Source organism: Zonotrichia albicollis, chromosome 1 (assembly GCF_047830755.1).
Source record: "Zonotrichia albicollis isolate bZonAlb1 chromosome 1, bZonAlb1.hap1, whole genome shotgun sequence".
Lineage (NCBI taxonomy): Eukaryota > Metazoa > Chordata > Aves > Passeriformes > Passerellidae > Zonotrichia > Zonotrichia albicollis.
In genome coordinates, this window is record NC_133819.1 from 151994592 (window position 1) to 152014730 (window position 20139).

The 20139-nt window shown below is 41.4% G+C and overlaps 1 protein-coding gene across 10 annotated transcripts in view; it reads right to left on the bottom strand.

Moving 5' to 3' along the window:
- The window catches only part of TSNARE1 (t-SNARE domain containing 1), a 469084-nt gene that overhangs the window by 170266 nt on the left and 278679 nt on the right, over positions 1–20139 (bottom strand). For all 10 annotated transcript variants that reach the window (XM_074557836.1, XM_074557830.1, XM_074557854.1 and 7 more), the window contains 2 exons: positions 12734–12806; positions 860–942 (listed from right to left, as the gene is read on the bottom strand). In XM_074557836.1, the coding sequence (XP_074413937.1) occupies positions 860–942; positions 12734–12806 (156 nt within the window). The remainder of the gene's footprint in view (positions 1–859; positions 943–12733; positions 12807–20139) is intronic.

The window sequence follows — 20139 nt, forward strand, 5'->3', positions numbered from 1 at the left end:
TTTCACCAGAAAATGAGCTGTAGATAATTTTAAAATCACGTCACTCTATTGCATCAGAGTAGAATGCCTGTGAGCTTTTCTCCTTTGGTCTGAAAGCGACCTCAGCTAAATTTTGTCAAAACTCCAGGCACATGGAAATCACCAATTTATGCTTGAGGAAAAAAGAAAACTAGCAGGTTTTTCTTCTGTCAGTCAGATAGAAGATAACAATTTTTTGATTGTTCATTTCCCCATCCCCCTTCATCCCCCTAGAAAGTACTAACTATAACCATCAAAGAGTTCTTTCTGGGCAAGCTGTTTTCAAAAAGATTAATGTTTGTGTGTGTATGTGTGTGTGTGTGTTTATGTTCTATTCTTGATCCAATGATGGAAAAAAAAAATCACAAAAAATTCCCTCAAATTGCTTTTGAAAAGTGCTGAACACCACCACCACTGCCATTATTCACCAACCACATCGTGTTGTTTGACAACTCAACTTGTTTTCTTAAAGTACTGCTGCCTGATTATAGGGAAACACACCAAACAGAAGCACATATGCACTTAAATGATGTGCTTTTTATGGTGTCTTTCCAAGAACAACAGTAGCTAATTGTTGACTTTCCTACTGGCAAATGTCTGTTTAATATGCAGATTTCTTAATGACTGCTCTAAAGCAAATTGGCTGTGCTGTGGTAATCTAATCATATATATATATATCTATATTTATTTATAAAAAAGGTTTAGAATACTTAGAATGTGCTTTATAATCTTTCCAGGTAGCACAAATCTATGTGCCCAGTGGTTCACAGCTGCCAGGTGTTTTGTTTATTGTAAATACTATCACTGAAAGCATTTGTAGGGTTTTTTAAGTCCCACTTACTTGGTGCTGACTTGCTTTTGCCAACTGCTCATTGGCTGATTCTACGTTGGAAGAAGAGGCCTCAATGTTGGCTTCAATGCTATCTGCAAATTAAAAGAAGACAATTACAGGGTAATTAAACCAAATTAAAAAAAATACAAGTGACAAATTAAACCAAAAAACCAAAGGTTTTACACCAGCAGCAATTCAACAATTTACTCATGGGCATAAAGAGAGGAGCAGCCTCTTGTTTGTTGTATTTCTGCAGGGAAGTAGGACCAAAACCCATTTTGATGAGCATCCAACCCATCAGTCAGAGGCAGGATGACGGACAGCTCTCCTCTGATGGGATGGAGGTTGCCTCTCATCCCATTCCTTCTGAAATCAATGGGAAGAGTGACAGGGAATCCAACAGAAAGTGTCTCAAGACTGACCAATTTACTGGATTAAATTACAGAAGGATCATGGCAGTTGAAATTATCTCGTTATTAGAGCTCAGGGATAAAATTCCCGTGGGTCCATGTGGGTTATTGACCATGCCCAGGTGTCTGCTCTTGATCAAATCATCTCAGACAATGCCATAGAGAGTAAATCCATGACGTGCAATTCCTCCCACTCTCCAGGAGTGGATCAGATGAAGCAAACCACAAGCCAAACTCCTGGATCACATTTCCAAGCTGCAGTAGAAGTCTGGAAAATGGCTCAGATTGAGAAAAATTGCTGGAATCTACAATTAAGGGAGAAGAATCTCACCCTACATTGCTATGTATGGCACTGGGGGAAGCCTGGATGAACCAGAGGGAATTAAAATGAGACTGGAAAACAAAGATTATCAGCTACCCATCACAACTGGCAGGTCCCCAATTCCATCAAAATCAAATATTGACTCCTGACACCTATGATATAAAACCTGCAAAAAATGTTTTGTTTTTCCAGCAGAAATCTTGGAAATCTCTACCCTCAAGAGATGTGCAACCAATAATTTCTGCTCATAGTGGTAAAGGATGTGCCCTTGGTCTGTTTCTTGATCAAATGTGGTGGTTTGGAACACAAAATACACCACAGAGTGCATGAACTCGATGAGCAAAACTTAGCCTCAGGTAGAAATTGGAGAACAAAGTTCCAGGGATTTCTCTAATCCTTAATAAAATCAACTGAAATTCTTCAATTAATAGTATAAGGAGTTGGATTAAGACATGCCACAAAAGATTAAAGCAATTTATTCTTTGAGGTTCTAAAGGAAAGAACAGGAATTAATCTTGCCACTTTTGTGGTGGACAAAGAAATGAGGGTTTGCAGATAATTTGTGGAAAGTGCTTGCATTCACATTTTTGCCATTTTAAAATGAAACAGTATTAAAGTCCGTTAAGGTAATTATGCACTTAAAATAAAATACATTTTTAGAAAAGCAAAGAAAAGGAAAAAAAAAAACCCACAAACAAAGAGAAAAAGAGCAAAAACCCCAAGTGCCTAATCAATGTAACAAAACTTGGTCATGTATAAAGTTCCTTGGGATCTTGGTGCAGACACCCTTCACTGCTCAACATCTCTTAAAGGCTGATTCTCCTCAGAAAATGAATCATTTAGGCAGAGAGGAGCTACAGAGGAGAAATGTATTAAATATATCCTTCTAAAACAAGAGTAATCTGTCTGCACATCTCCTGGGGAAGGAGGAAATCATAGAAGCAGCTTAATTTAGCTCCCTTAAAAGGTCCCCCAGAGGAACCCAACACTTTCCTCTGCCTGCAGGGAGGCCTGAGGAGATTTGCCTTTGTTAGATAAAATTAAACACTGTGCACACCCCTTTAGTGCTCCCTGGAATGGGAGAACCACACATTGGGCAGAGCTTTTGTGAACATCATCTCTGTTCTTCCCAGCACAGGCTTTCCCAGGTTAGAAGGATGTGCTCCTTGTCCTGGGTGAGTTGATGTCAAGTCACAGAGGGAGTTTGGGCCCTGGTGGAATTGTTTCTGCTCACTCCTTCTGCCAGTGGGGGAATACCAGCCTTGGAATAAGTAAAGCTCCCATTTAAATCCTATTTTTTGAAGCAACTTGTAATCCTGAGGCACAGGGGAAAAACTAAGACAAACAAAAAACCCCACCAAACCAGCTTTAAAACTCTACAATAATGAGACATAAATATGTAAAGCAATTTAAGCAGATATTTCTGCTGATTAACACAGGGAAGCGAGGAGAGGAAAGAGAATTTGGCTGAAATCACAGAGAAATAAGCAATAATTCAATGATGTTAATAAGTCAAGGATGGATATGTCACTGACAGACATTTCAGTGAATCTTTGCTGAACAAGTGATGGTTCACAGCCTTGCCTTGGCCACTTTCAGGATCCTTCCCAAGGTACTTCACTTGGGATGGAGAAAAAAGGATGGCAGGATCCTCAGCAGGCTGAAAAAAACTTGCTGGAAGGATCTGCCTTTTCTTTTCCCTTTGGCATGAAGGGACTGTGAGTTTGTTCCCAAACAGATGAGATAATCCAGCCCTGGGTCCAGAATTTCTCAAAGAAAGTGAATCCCACAACAGCTTTCTGCCTTCAGACTCTGGTGACAAATTTATTTTACAATTTGAGAACAAAAATCCAAAGGGGATGCAGTCAACATTTTGATAAACTCAGGGATAGGGTTGCACCAAAGCAGATGGTGTTTGCAACCAAACACATCAGAGAATTAGGAAAATATTTGTAATTTTTCATCTAAAACACAGTCTTGCATAGCAGTAGTGAAAATGACAGAGCTAGCCAGGCTTTAGATTCAGTTTTTTATGATTTTATGACACATTCATCACACAGAGATGGATATAATGATGACCCCAAGAGGTATCTTTCAATTCCAGCTATTTATCTGTGTCCTGAGATCAAGCCCTTCTAATGACAATTTCTTATATGGAAAATTACTGGATTGGCAGTGGCTGGAGTTTTTCCCTAATCTTTCAAGGAATCACTCACATGGCCTGGATTTTTACAGCAGCAACAATGGATTGGTTTCACAAGGCAGAATTTCAGCTAAATCACTTGAAAGACAGGAAAGTGAGAGCTCATGAATGAGAAATTTTAAATGCTCCCACTTGGCAGTAACCAAAATGGGCCCCTTCAGGTTTTCATAGTATGCTTTTATTTTTAGCACTTTAATAAGCTTAACCCTCTTTTATGGCTACAACTTCTGGCTAAAAATAATCAACATAGCACACTGAGAGGCACAATAAAAAGAAGAAGAAAAAATTTTAAAAAGTAGTATTTTGGTAATGCATAAAGGTTTCTTTCCTAATTAAAAGCCAAGTTTGGAGGGAAATTGCTTTCAGCATGAAAATGAATTTTGCCCATTTGAATTGCCATGTACTTGGAAAGTTTTAAGTGTCATTCCACGAACAAAAGGCCCTCAGGCTTAGTGAAGACAGAACTGTGGCAGTTAAAGGGAAGGAAAACCATGACAATTCTTCCAGAGCAAAGTTTAAAATGGCTCAGGGTTAGTAATTTGCAAACTTCAATGTAAACATCGAGTTGTAAATTCTGCACACAAGAGGATTTATATAATAAATGTGCTCGTATGTTAAATGGGTCACACTGGCTTAGACTGGTGCAAGAAAATACAATTTTCAGCACTGTGAGTCATCAGGAGCTGTGGTTATTGCTTCCAAAAAAAGGCAGATAGAACTTACCTTCCCATCTGATTTTAGCAGAGCTCTAATTCTGCCACACAACAAATCACAGCCCTGAGAGGAAGGACTGAGGCACTGAACAACCACCCAGCACCATTTTCCAGGCAGGCCTGGAAAGAGTATTCAAAGTACCCTAAAATGTCACAACCAGCTCTTCCTGTTGTTTTTTTTTTTCGGCCAACAGCCCAAACCCCTTGGTCTGAATGAATAAAAGTGGCTACAGGGCAGTGGCCAAACACCAGCATGAATTCACAGCACTTTTTCACCTGAATGATTTATACTGTCCTTGAAATGCATCTTGGAAATGTCAAGCATCTGCTGCATATGGATGTGCTGAAAAATGGTACTGCCCTGCCAGGGGTTTGCCATGTCTGCCAGGATACATCTCCCAGAGATTTAAAATTCAAACATTTTCCTGTTGGAAAACAACACATCCTGTAAGAGAATGAGGCCCCTCCTATCACCTGCTCGGTGCTAAGTGGCAGAGTGCAGAAATATTTTCACTTTGGCATCCACAAAATAATTTGCTGTTCTTTTTTACAGAGAAAAGTGGCCTCAAATTCCTGATGTTTGCCACAGGAGAAGGGTCAGCATATGAGGAGTGTCCTGAGGGTGCAGGTCCTGCACTCAGTGACCACTGCACACTCTCAGTCACCCATCCAAGGGCTCCTCAATTCCCACAGGATGCTCTCACATGGCCTGGCATAATCAATCCTTTAAACCCACAAAATTAGCACATTTGAGGCTATAATATCACAACAACACCCCTGATTAATTTTTTTCCCTATTTCCTTCCTTTGCTGATCAAAAAATTTTATTTCAACATGAGGGTTTTTTTTGTGAAGTAATTTAGTGGTGTGTCAGATTTTTTTTATTCCCTTAATAATCTCTGAAAGTAATATACAGGGCAAAACAGCTCAAATAGCTTTGAAAGGGAAATTCCACAGAGCTGCCTGTAGCACACCCTTTCTTTTCACAGAATCAGAGAATCATGGACTGGTTTGAATTGGAAGGGGCCTTAAAATCATCTTGTTGCAATACTTTGCCATGGTCAGAGACATCTTCCACTGTTCCAGGTTTTTCCAAGCCCTGTCTAACCTGGCCTTGAACTCCTCCAGGGATGGGGAGTCCATAACTTCTCTGGGCAACCTTTCTCTTGTGATTTACACTCAACACAATTTTTTTTTTAAATTCTGTAAGAGATCTAAGTTAAAGAAAAATAAAATATGTTTCTTTAAATTTACAAATAAAAATGAAGACCATTTTTTTTCCATATCCAGCTTGTGAATTCAAAGTTTGAATAAATCCTTTAACTTCATTTGTGTGCAGCATTTGCCAGAAGTCTAGTTTTATCTATAATTAACACAAAACTCACTTTCCATCACACAGCTGAGTTATCAAGTCCTGTTGCTGATTAAAGTAGTTTCACTCTGAGTTTGTCACTAGAATAAGAAGGTTGGAAGGGGTGCGGATTCATAGAAATAAATATATTTTATATCTGCTTGCTGTCTTGGAAATATCATATATTTTACCTACCAAGTAAGGTCACTGATATTTACAACTTGCTTGACCTCTTTTGCTTTACATGGCTCGTTTGATTTACTTAAACTGCTCAAGCCACGTTTCCCAAACAGTCTGGCAGAGAATTGCACCTCCCAGCAGAAATAAACCACCCACCTGAGCATCTTCTGCCTTTCTGACATTTACTGCTCAATTGCAGCATTATTAGAAACTGAGACCACGGCAGTTCTAACTTCCCCAAAAAACTGCTTTGGATAAATTGATGTGAGAAGAATCCTACGGGTGGCAATAAACCTCGTGGAAGGAAGAGCTTTGCTTCTCGTACAAAATTAGCTGGCTCATTAACTGTAATTATACCAGCCCAATCACATTATGAGGGTCAAAAACAGAAATAAACACAGCAGACAGATCTTTAGGCGTTAGGAAATTTGCAAGTGTAGAGTTGCCCATCACTCTTCTCCTTGTAAACCAGCATGAGCTGCCTTAGCAGCACTGCCAGCACAAGAGCTGTGTGAGAGTCCCCATGCAAAGGAGGATACAAAAATCACACTCACAGAGCGCAGGAGGAAGAGAGAAACATAAAAGCTCATGCAATTTTTGTGTTGCTTGTAATCTTCAGTAAAATGAGTTGGTCAGAGATCACAGCAGCCCACACATGGCTCCAAAAACTTTGTCAAAGCAGAGGTGACCCAGCAGTGCCTCACATGAGACTGAGGATGTCCAGCCCTGTCCAGGAGCTTCAGTGGAGGCCACCACTGCTGCAGTCCAGATAAACAGGGAGAGGTGAGTGGGATAGGACACACCATGGAATCACAGAATGATTTGGCTTAGAAGGTACCTTAGAGATCATCTCGTTCTAACCCTCTGCCATGGGACACTCTCCACTAGACCAGGCTGGTCAGAGACCCATCCAACCTGGCCTGGAACACCTCCAGGGCTGTGGGGCAGCCACAGCTTCTCTGGGCAACCTGCGCCAGTGACCCACTGACCATGTCCTTCAAATTGTCACCTACAAGGTAATTAAGGGTAATAACACCATAAAGGTAATAAACCCATACAATTTCAGCAGCTGTGGTGGTTTGCAATGAAGCTTTGTTAGACTTAGCAGAAACACAACTGATGATAGGGAATAAACTGAAGATGGACAAAGATGTGGGAAGTGGAATAGATTCAGGAACACCCCAGTGTACCCTTCCTTCATGGGCTCTGCTCTGTACTGACACTTTACTCTGGGTCTCACCAAGTGGCTGAAAACAACACAGCCAAGAGAAGATTTCCCAATCCATCAGGAACCAATAAGAACATAAATGTACATTTACCATAAATGTACATTTAACATTCCCATACCAGCTTCCTCTGAGATCACTAGGGATCTCAACCAAATGAGAGACTTTTCAGGCCACATTCAACTGATCAGAGATATTAAAGCTGTTACATTCAGGTATCTGGGGACTGTTCTCGAGATGTGTTCATTTTCTGCAGATGTCACAACTGAGGCACATAACTTGGGAGGGTTTAGTTAATGATCCAGTTGAATGATTTCCCAGCTCAGTTTGCAGTCTGACAAGAGACTCCTGACTGTGCCATCCAGGCAGTCAGACTGGAGGAGGATGTGCTGATGGGCCCTCTTGACAGTGTTTACATTCGAAACCAGCCTTCAGGTCAGAAAGGCCTGATTGGACTTAATTTCACAGGAAAAAAATATAACAAAATTAAAAAGAAAAGCAAATCCCAAACTGAAAAATCCTCCCTGCATTTCAAAGCTTCCAAAATAAGCAACACATTTGCATTCATGCAAATCCCTTTTCTTTTGAAAGAAGTTCATTGCCATTGTTACAATCACTAGCTTGTGAGTGTCAATGTGGCACTTAAGTGAATGGCAGCATCACTCAAGGGCTGAATTCATGGACCCATCAAGAAATTCCTCCTGACCAAGGAAAAGCAACAGCTGCCATGTTTTTACTTCTTTTTCCAGGTCTCTGGGCTCCAGCCTGACAGATACCAGGCAGAGATGTTTGTTAAGTGAACGACCATCGACTTTAGATCATGTTAAGAATTTTTTTTCACCCAGTTATTTTTAGATATAAAAAGTCCAGACTTCAAGACTGAAGTGAAGTGAAAGCCAGGTAACACCAACATCTAATACATTTAGTTATTGGACTAAAAACAAAGTCTGAGGAAATCTTAAGCTTAACACAGTAGGACATTGATCTGTTCTGAGGAGGCCACCAAGTTAATTAGAGGGATGGAGCACCTCTCCTAAGAGGAAAGGCAGAGACAATTGGAACTGTTCAAACTGGAAAAGAGAAGGGTTTACCAATCTAATTGTGGCCTTCAAATACCTGAAAGGAGCCTGCAAGAAAGATAGAGAGAGATTATTTGCGAGAGCCTGGAGTTACAGGACAAGAGGGAATAAATTAAAACTGAAATAGAGTAGGCTTAGCAGGAAGAAATTCTTCCTTGTGAGGGTGGGGAGGCCCTGGCACAGGTTTCCCAGAGAAGTTGTGGTTTTCCAAAAAAGCCTCATCCCTGGAATTGTCCAAGGCCAGGCTGGATGTGGCTCAGAGCAGCCTGGGATGGTGGAAGATGTCCCTGCCCATGGCAGGGGGTTGGAAGTGGTTGATCTTTAAGGTCCCTTCCAACTCAAATTCTCCTGTGATTCCATGGTTCTTTCAGGCAGTGAGATTTGCTGTGCACAGAGAGATTTGTGTCTATTCATTCTGGACAAAGAGGTAAATTCCTCTAAGAACTGGTAAATTCCTTCCTGTGTTGCTGCTCTTGTGATATTAAAATAAGTGGTCACTGTGGGATCTTTTCCCATTTTAGGGAAGGGGATACAGATACACAAAGCTGGGTTCCAAAACTGCTCAAGAGTCAGAAATGTGATGCTTTTAAAAGTGTGAAATGTGTTCAGAACAATGTGGGTCTTTCTTTGTAGCTTTGTGAAATGCAATGGAGCTGTAAACAGTGATAGAAGTGGTGGAAGTTGAATTGGAGCAGTTTTGATAAGGGCTGTAGGTTTTGAGTGTTATTCTGGCACAACTATTAAGGTTCCATACACAGGTGGCATGGAAAAACAGCCTTTCTAAAACACAGATAATTTCCTTTTGCCATGGGCAAAAAAAAAAAAAAAAAAAGCACTAACTCCTATTCAGGTCAACTTTCTTCCCACAAGACAAACAGAAGCCTACAAATTAGACAAATATGCACTTGCTTTCATCAGCTTCCAATACAAATATTGGCTGCAGTGTTGTTGACACTTTCTTCAGAGGAAGTGAGGATTTAAGGATTCTCTTGTCCCTAACAGCAGACACAAAACTGATTCCATGGAAGTTTGCATACGCATCCCAGTGCCACCAATCAAAGTACAAGCTCGCAAATATAAAATAGAGATGCTCAGTGGGAAACACTGGGAATATTTCAGACTTTTGGGGAACTTACAGCTCAGCTGAGTGGCCATCCAGGAGCATGGAAAGGAGTGATTGTTGCTGTTGCAACCACCTCCAACAGAATTTACTTCTTACAGTTCCAAGCCTTGAATCCTTGGATGCTTTAGCTTTAGAATCCTACTGCTGCCATGACAGTAAAATTTATTGGAGATGAACCTCTGCTGGTCATCTGGAGATCTCGCCATTTGTACATCAGATCCCCAAAGCTATCCTCAATGCATGCCAGAATGTCCTGGAAGATTTATGCCCTGCTGTCTTGTCCTTCCAGTTGATACTGAGGTGGCTGAAATCCGCCATGAGGACCAGAATCTGAGAAGATGAGGCTGTTCTGCAGAGGGCCTCATCCACTCTGCCTGTCCTCCTTTTAATTCTGACCCATAAAATTTCCATCAGCTTCTCATCCATCCCCAGGCATCATCCCATGCACTCCAGCTGCTCTCTCTACAAAGGGCAACTCTTCCTCCTCATTTTCCTGCCCTGCCCTTCCTAAAAGAGCCTTCATCCCTCCAAGGCAACACTTCATCAAGGGCCAACCCATCTCCATGATCCCAACAAAACTGTAGCCCTGCAACTTCGCACAGATCTCTGAACACCTCAGGTTTATTCCTGATACTTTGTGCATTTAGCACCTCAGAGTGCTCAGCTCCTGCAGAGGGTTTGGGATATTTGTCTATGATGATGGTGCCTGGTAGGCACTTCCCTGCCCACACCTCATTTTGGTGGCTTTGGGAACCCTTCAGGCCACACCACCCCATGTCATTTTTCCAGCAATCCTGTCCTCTGCTCCCACAGGACTGCTAGTCCCACCATTATTGAAATTCTCCTTATGTGCTGGATCCCATCTCTCCAAAGCAGCTGAAAATCCCCACACAGGCTCCCATTGACCCCCGACCATGTCACCAACACCAGATCTACAGCCAATTATGGTTTTCTTCTATTAGCATCCTCCTCCTTGCCCTCTTTCCCCTCACCAGCAGCCCATGTGATGAAGCTGCACTGGGATGTTTTTGCCAAGAGCTCCTACAGGATTCTGCTGGGAAGATTCTGCTGATTCCCACCTAACCCAGACCATTGGCTTGTTTTGGTTTCAAAGGTTTGGGCTCACAGACAGGGTGATTTATAATTCAATATTTGTAGCAAAGAGATGCCATGACGAGGAACTTGGCCACAGAGTTTGTTTGCAAAAGACACAAAATAAGAGAAATATCCTCTCCCAAGCCTGCATTCTATTTCTTCCCTGCATGACAGAAATTGCTCTGTCAGTGTTATCAGCGTGTTCATTAAGGAACTGGCCCACATGCAAGGAAAACTCCTTTTAGATTTTTAGATTTTTGTAAGAAGCAAGGGTTACTCTGCCTGTGCCATGCACAGACCACACAAACTCTCCCCACAATTCTCCCCAGCTCAGGTGAACCAAAGAGGGATTTTCTCTGTGAGCATTTTGCTGAAGGGCTCATCTCATATTCCCTGGTTTTGTGTTTTCCCTGAGTTTCCTAGACAAGCACACACAGAGCTTTCATTCCATGCATGTCAGAGGAATGAACTAAAAAAAATAAAACAAGTGCCAAGAGAGCTGTCTCTTGTCATCATGGAATTTTCACTGTGGGGGTTTCAGCATCTCTTGCCTCCTGATTCTTTATCTCCCTTCCTTTTGTGCAATATGAATGTCCCAAGATAAACAGTGGGACCCTGCAGCAATTGCTTGGGAAGATACCTTGATTGCCTGTCAGGATTAAAAGACAGTCCTTAAAAAAAACTGTTAAAAATCTGCTGAAGTGTAAGAGAGGAACAACAAAAAAACCCACAAAAACCTTATGCTGGCTCAAAGACAAAATGTCCTACTTAGTCTAACAGCTTCTCACAGGGAAGTTAATACTGGGATGGCTTCTATGCATGGGTAAAGTCTTAAAGTAATAAATATTGCCTGAAGAAAAGGAGTTGTGAGGATCTTGAAGCTAGCTGATGTATGTTGTCATGTCCCTCAAGGCATTAGCATCTGATGTGCTTTTAGAGATGAATCAGGCTCCAAAGCTATCCATGCAAAAAAATAAGCTTTCAAACAGCATCAAGAGGAAAAAAAAAAAAGAAAAGAAGAAAAAAAAAACTATACAAAAACTCTGATTTTAAATATAATTTTGATTTTTTTCTTTTTGCTGCCCCTGTGAACCTGAGTGGTGTTTCTCAGAGGGGTGTAGATCACTCATTTCAGTGTAAAAGGAAGTATCTTATGGTAATGGAAATTTGAAGAGATATGAACTGAGCAAAGAAACCCAGAGTGGTTAACAAGCAGCAGGGAAGAGTTTCTGCTCTTAAAATCTGCATATGGCTGTCTCAGGACTTGCTTCTGCTCCCAGGAGCACCACTGAGAATTCCAGCTGAGCCTTTAGGTGAGAAATATCCCCATAAATTCTGCTGCTCTGGAGTTTAGGTCCCTCAGCTAGCCTTTAGGATAATTAGCTCCCAATTTTGGAAGTGGACAATTGTTTCAGAAGTACCACATATTATTATTGGGCATATAAAAAACAAGAGATAGAGGAAAAAATAGTCTGATTTTTCTTCACATCAGCAGAAAAGAGCAGTGACTAAAGTCAGAGAGAGCTGATCTAAAGTGTATTTTCTCTTTGTTAACAAGAACTGGTGGCTCCCAGTGATGGGCTGCTCCTAAACATAGGACTAGGAGTGACTCTCATCTCTTTTCCCAGTTTTCTCCACCCAGTTTTTTCCTAGTCATTGGTAGCTGCAGAACAAGAGCAGATCAACTAATGGGCAGAAACTTCAGACTTTATATGAGCACATCTTGATCTCAGGCTTCTGTAAATTTAATTAGACACACCCTGCTATGTGGAATGAAAATTCTATTTGGAAGCAAAAAGCTCCTTAATTTTCCCTAATGTCATCAATAATAATCATAATAATTGTCACTACTATTGGTTTTTTTAATTACAATTCCAGGTAGAAAGGAAGAATTGGATCCCTTTCCAGTTAATATTATATATACTCCAGCTTCCTTTTTTGCAGTCAAAAGGGAATGGATTCATCTTCCTGTGAATTCTATTTTATGCTAAATATACCAGCAAACTGTCCATAACATAAGAACATTATTGCACAGGGCAGCTTGTCAGATCCAGACATCTCTGGATGTACAAAAGGCTCAAAACACAGGGAAAATGAACAAAGAGCTGCTCGTGAGGGACAAGATCATGTTGGAATGGTGGAAGAGGGTAATAAAGCCCATAATTTTCATGTGACACCTACCTATTGTGTCTCCTTGCTCGTGCACCATGGAGGCCAGGTCTTTGATGATCTGGTTCACATCCAACATGTCACTCTGGAAAGACAGAAATCCGAGTTACCATTACCCAGGAATGGGGAATATCCAAGTACAAAAGGCACGTTCCACAGTCCAGCTTGGCAAAGAAAAACACAAACCCAGAAATCTTCAGTGGTGTAGAAGTAAAAGGGAAACTTATAATGCTCCCATAGTAAAAAATTCCCTCATGGAATTGGATCCAGCCATGGTTTGCTGGATCTAAGTCAGGCAGCTGACTCCAGCTTTGTGAGAGGAGCAAGTGGAATGATCACGTTTTATGCTTGCTTTTCAGAGTTGTGGAGGACTAAGGAAAAACAACAATAAAAACAACAGTGGCAAACCCTTCCCTTTCTACAAAAGTTATTGGTGATGCAGGCCATTCCTCCCAGACTGTTTTCTCCTACACAAAAAGAGGCCATCTCTCAGCACAGCATCCATCTGATGCTATTCATAAACTGATGGAGACAATCAAAAACTCCCTGAATTTGAAATTACCTTATTGGTAGGGCAATAAGGAAAGAGCTGCTTGATGAACTGATTCATTTATATGTTTTCAAGTAGTTAAAAAAAAAAAGTAACTGCATTCAGCTCTGAAATTTTCTCTGTGAAAACACAGCAAATTACCCATGGGTTTGTTTCCTTCATTTCTGAACACTTACCATATAAAAGAGCAAATGTGAGCATATGTTGACATCATATGACACTGTCTCTTGTAAAAAGAATTAGTTTAGCAATAATAGACATAATAATATAGACACTGCTAAATGCACTACCAGTAAGGCAGCACTACCAGAGCAGAAAAAGACACTAAAAAAGGATGGATTTTTTTTTTCAGCCTTACTAGTCAGAGAATCATAGAAACATTGAAATGGGTAGGAACCTGTGGAAATCATTTAGCCCAAAAGCCATTTTCAGAGCAGACAACTAAAGTAGGGTGCTCAGGGCATGGTTTGTGTGTCTCCAAGGATGGAGATTCCACAGACTGTCTGGAAAACTGTGAGTTCATGGAACCCTGTGAGTTGTTTGAGCATGGCTGGATGATGGGCACCCACCAAATCTGCTCTACCCTGCCCCTCTGTGAGTAAACAGAGGGCTGAAAATATAATGAAGGGCTCATAAATTAAGGGCCAGGATACCTCACTCTCCAAATACCATCATGGGCAAAACAGACAGATATTAATTGAATTTATTACCAACAAAATCAGAGCAGGATAATGAGAAGTTTCAGAACTGCCTGGACATAATCTCTTTTGCTTTATTATGATTTCTCATAGCTTTTGCTCTGGGATTTTCTCTCAGCCTGTGCTCTGGGATGGCTGGAGCAGAGAGGAAGGGACCAGATGGCCCCACTGTGATCCCTTCCAGCCTGGCCCATTCTGGGATTCCATGCTCATCCCAAAAGATCCAACTGCCTCCACCATGCTTTTTAAAGAACTCCATTTCCCCACTAACAAATTCAGAAAATGGTGCAAAATGAATCCATGTCCTCCTACTGAAGTTTGCTATGAGAATATAACTGGCAAAACACTTCAACACATAATGCAATAGAACTGCATCAATTTAAAATGAGGTCTGGGAGTCCCACTGTGAGTGCTAGAATAGACCAAATTGTTGAATAACTGAAGATGGAGGAAAAGCAAAAGATTGAAAAAGCAGTGAGAAATCATAATAAAGCAAAAAACCACTCCCCCAAAAAAGACTGGGTAATGCACCACAAAATGTGCTTCTTTCCTTCATTTGTCAAGCATAATGAAGCTTTAATTATGGATGGTATTACTCCTAACTTGTAAATACTGCAGAATATTTTGCAAAACAATGAAGTTTAAGTAATTTGAGATTGTACTTGCACAGTGTGTTAGTAAATCATTACTGGGAAATGAGGAAAAATTAGTGGTGATTTTTTTTTTTTTTTGTGCAGGGAAGTTTTCTGAGCTTTTTGTAAAAATATTTTAAGGGAGAAAGTTAAAGTTTAGCAAAATATGAAGAGCTGAGAATTAACTTGAATGTCTTGCTCTGCTCTTGTTTAATGACTTTGCAAAAGATGATTAAGGAAAATAAAAACAAAAAAAAATAATAACACTAAAAACGCCCAGAATGCTAATTTTTCTCTCTTGGCTAAATTGTCACTGACATAATATTTTGTGTCTGTTCCTTGTAATATAAACACAATCCTTGCTACACTTCAATCTGATTTGTTTTGTTGATTGAAGTGAAAAAGGGCTTCTTTTTCAGCACTTTAAGTGAAGGTGGCTTAAAACTCACAAATTTGTTTTTGTAAGTACATTTGCCGAGATAGGGTTTATTGCAATATATTGAATTACACATGCCCCCACCCATCCCAAGCATTTCCACTGGAATAAAACAGATGATACATTGAATTCATAGAGGGTCCTTCCCAGCTAATTTAGCCATGAGGAGCTGGACTGTGTGTGTGTCCTAATGCCCAGATATTGCACGAAGTAGAGAAGAATGAGGAAGAAAATTCAACACTGTGCAAATGGTGCTGGTTCAGCTTTGCCATTTGTATTCAGGTACTTGAAACCAACCATCTGCAGCTGCAGAGTACAGATCCTTTCCATAATGTTGCAATAACACTTAAAATTACTGTTTAGCAAATATGCATCAGTGAGAGCCAGCGCTGAGTTGTGAGGAAGGAAAAACTGCACTTGAGGAAAACCAAACAGGGGTGAGTTATAAAGCACAGAGCACAAAAACAACCTGACCTGAAGCAAGAAATCTGCTGAATAATTTAACCTGGCAATGTGAAGTCTCAAAGTCCTTGATATATGTAAGAAAAACAAAGGAAGAAATAGAAGAAAGAAAAATACCCAGAAATAAAGACCTTCCATAATGGAATATACCTTGGAGCTACTCTCCTGCTCCTTCTTGCCAGGCCTGCTCCATCCCCAAGTATCTCTGAACTTGCCAGGCATCAGAGTTTGTTAGAAAATCAGATTGCCTTTGGTTCCCCATGTTTGCACACACTTTGCAGAATTCACAATGAAATACAGCTCCTCATAAATCTCTGACTCCACAGAACCCAGGAGTGCAGCAGCCACCACCATTCCTAAAATTCTGTCTCCCTGCCAGGTAACTAGGCTGGGGCTCCCTGGGTTTTAATTAACACCACTCTTTCCTGGCTGGCAACAATTCATTCACTATATTCTGCAGCAAGAGGGAGACAGATTTAAACTGTTCCAGATAAATCCCTTTTTGTTTTCTTTTTTTTTTCCCTCCCCAAAAAGGAGAAATCCATTGTTCAGATTAGTAGCCAGGATTTAATATCACCCATTCTGGAACAAAAAGAATTAAACTAGTCAACAATAAAATGAAATGGCAGCAGCTAAAGATGGTCAGAAAAGGAGAGAAGTGAGAGAGGAGAAAAGCAGAGATGCAAAAGAATGAGGCCCTTAAATTCCAGAGGATTAACTCTCACTAGGGAAAATTAGTTTGGGAAGTTCTTAACAGAAAGTACTAGGTTAAAATGGCAGGACTATTTGAGTCACTTAACCTGACTCAATAAGTGAATAATGTCACTGCAGAGTACTGAGATTTCAGGGGAAAAATTAAATTTCCAAACCTGACACAAAAATGGTTGGAAATATGATTTTACAGATAAACCAGAAATTTTCATTTCCCAATTCTTGATTTAACAAGATAAAGATTTTAACATTTTTGAAATTCATTTGCTAGCAAGTCAGGTTATAAAACCCAGACATTGTCACCAATGTGGGAACAATAAATCCCAGCAGCCCCTTTCCCCACAGAATAAGCATTGTTGAAGTATTTCCAAGACAAAAAATAAGCAAACCTTTCCTCTTGTGCTGGTTTAGGGCAAATTTGTTAAAGAATCTGCAAAGGAGGGCCCCTCCAGAAAGCGAAACCCACACGGCCCCTCCCCCCAACCGGTTCGGGAAAAAATTCCTCGGAGAGAGGTGGAAAGAACCTGTTTATTTGACTGGCCCAGCATCCCCCAGCACACAAAATGAACAATACTCAATGACACTGCTCTGAGAAAGATGACAAAATCAGAAAGTCTCTTTCGGGGGTGGTTGCTCTGTTCTCAGTCCCTCCGGCGCTGGGGCAGCTGCTGCAGCCCAAAACGGTGCAAACTCTCGATGTTCCCAGGTCACAGTCCGGAGCAGGTTCGAGATGGTCACAGAAAAGGAGAAGAGAAACAGTCCGGGAAGGAATTTGGACTGTTTAGCTAAACTAGCTAATAAGCAGAAACAAAAGCAAGAGCAGAAGTAAGAGCAGAAAAGAGAGCAAGCAAAGCAGCAAGCTGAAAGCAAGAAGCCAAAACAGCCCTATGTACTGCCTGTCTCTGTGTCTCTGATAAGAGGAAACCCAAACAAAACTTCCACTCTTCAGAGCCGGTCTTAAAGGCACAGAACATATGAATGGGGATACAAGCATCATAACGTCACCCCAGGACACCTCTCTTCCACTCTCATGCTTTGTGGGGTGAAGATTTATTCACACTGAAGACTTGCAACATTGCCCTGTGTTGAAGGTTGCAATGCAAGTTGTTTTCAATTATCATCTGTATGGCAGATTATCTTTGTCAAGTGGGCAGTTTGCCTTATCTCTCTCTTTGAGTGACCACAATCACTCCTCCCTCTGGAGGGGACATCTACTGATAACAGACTATTGAATGTCACTGCATCACTGATAAGAACTAGAACATCCTATTGTGAGATGCTCCACCCAGAGGGAGGAGCCAAGCATTGCTACCCAGATATAATCCAGAGGTTTTGAGCCACCAGCACGATTTTCTCCACTGGATTCCCCAGAGGAGCAGCAGCTGTCTCTTCTTCCACTGGATCTTCAGAGGAAGAATACATCCTTCTCTACGGGAGCCCCTGCTCCAACAGAACCACCCCTGACACTGCAGGAGGACTGCAGCCACATTTCCAATTAGACTGGTACCAACACCCTGACCCACAGGGCGTCAGGTTGGGTTCTGACTCTGTCAGTGTTGTTCTAGTGTACTGCATTGTTTATTTTATCCCTTTTTCTTTTTCCTTTTCCCTATTAAAGAACTGTTATTTTCTGCTCCCATATTTTTGCCTGAGAGCCCCTTAATTTAAAATTTATAGCAATTTGGAGGGGTGGGGAGGGTTTACATTCTCCATTTCAGGGGAGGCTCCTGCCTTCCTTAGCAGACTCCTGTCTTTCCAAACCAAGACACCCTCCCCTTAATGATATCCTAAGGACACTGCTATATTCCAGACATGGGAATGGTGTTAAATAAACCAGAGAGGGGAACATATTCTCCTCAGAAGGACGCAGAACAAATCTGTGTAGTCAATAATTCCTCTCTCACATGGAGACAGATCCCAGCCTCCCCTATCAGTGTCAGCTCAGGTCCTCAAGGGAAGGAGCACTCATTTCTAGGAATGTTTGCCTTAGGTTTGTATAAAAATGGGATCAAAAGTATCAGTGGTCTATCCTATTTAGCACATGTGTTTACTCACAAACCAGCCATCCATTTTTTAAAGGACTATAAATTAGCATTTAAATTAATTGCTGCCTCAATATTCAGGAGCTGCTGAATTTTTACAAACGAGGTCACATTCTGACCCATCATTTATTCTGCAGCAAGCAGCCAGGAGAGCTGTAAAATAAACCCCAAGGAGATCCTGAAAGATGTCCTAGAAGGCCCATGTGTGCATTTCTACACATGGAAGCACTCCAAAACAAAATAAAGCAAAACAAACCCCTTGTGCTTGTTATCTTTGGGGAAAAAAAATAAAGAAACAAGAAAAAAAAAGATCAACCAACAGCCCTTTGTAGTTTCTGTCATGTTTTAGCAAAGAGATGTTCCTTGTGTGTTGTCCCTTCTGCAACAGCCGTGGGGCATCTCCTACCCTGTTGTCCAGCATGTATGGACATGGAAAAACAAATCAGAGCATGGTGTTTGTCTGTCCTCATTCCTTTCTGAGAGACAGGGGAAGGAAAGGAAAAGGAAAAAAAAAAATAATATAAAACATGAGCAAGCTTCTGATGCAAGATAGGCAGAAACTAAATCTTGCTGCAACAGCCTTTCAACAAAGATTTTTCTCTTGTCTATGGCTGGGGAGAAAAAAAATGACATTCAATAAATCAACCTGATTCAGCCTAAGCAACAACAGACCAGCAGAAAATTGTTTTGAGGGCAGAAGCCATCCAGAACAGCAATTACAGACTGAGTTAGATCTCCTCTGGGACTCAACAACAGCCAGAGTGTGGAGTTTCTCTCTCCCTCTCTTGCCTGTGCACGTTTCCTCTTTCTTTTGCTGTCTTAGAGGCCTGTGTCATCTCAGGGAGTGTAAAACCATGTTGCATAATTAAAGTAGTCATGCTGAGCTTGGGGATGCCAGTCCTGCACCTACCTGGGGATACCAGCCCAGGAAACACAACAGGAAAAGGGTTCCTGCCCACCAAATCCAAATGGAGAGCCTGTGGGAGGTGAGATGCCTCAAACTCATCAGAGAGAGCTGAGGCCACCACAGAGGGCACCTCAACAGGGATGAGAACAGAGATCCTGCCAGCTGCCAGCTGCTGTTTTATTCATTCTGCCCCTGGCTGGATGTCACATGCTCACCAAAGCTGCTCTGTCACTCCCCTCCTCAGCTGGACAGGGGAGAGGAGATACAACAAAAGGCTCTTGGAGTGAGATAAGGACAGGGAGAGATCAGTCATCAGTTACTGCCACAGGCAAAATAGACTTGATTTGGGTAAATCAGTTTCATTCATTACCAAACAAAATCAGAGTAGGGTAATGAAAAATAATATCAAATCTTAAAACACTTCTACCCAGCTGTCCTAGGTTGACTATATGATGCTTTTATCCCCAATTGTCTGTTCCGTTTATGCTGAATAATAAGTTTTGCACCTTTAAGACTTGTTCCAGAGAGTGAAGGGGGAGAGAAGAAGCAGCTGTTTGTTTGCAGACATGGCACTCACTCCTCCACATTCCTGCTCCTGACTGTGTTGTCTGCGATGGACAGACAGCAGGACAGAGCTCTCCTTTGCTTTTAGTTAGTTTTAGCTAGCTGAGACAAAGAAGTTGCCTGCACTGTGGGTTTTTTTTTCCCTTTTCTTTGGACGTGTTTAAACCTGCTCTGGCCTGAACACCAGCAGAGCACCAGCACTTCACACCTGAGGCCCACCAGGCCGGGCCTGGGCCGCGGCATTTCCAGTGCTGGAGGGGGGACTTTCTGAGTTTGTCATCTCTTTAGGAGCAGCAAGGGAATTTATTGTTTAATATTGTTTAGGTTTTATTGTTTAATAAACAGCTTTTTTCCACTTTTCTCCAAGGAGGTATTTTTCTCCCAGACTGGCTGGGGGGAGAGGCCAATAGAATCTG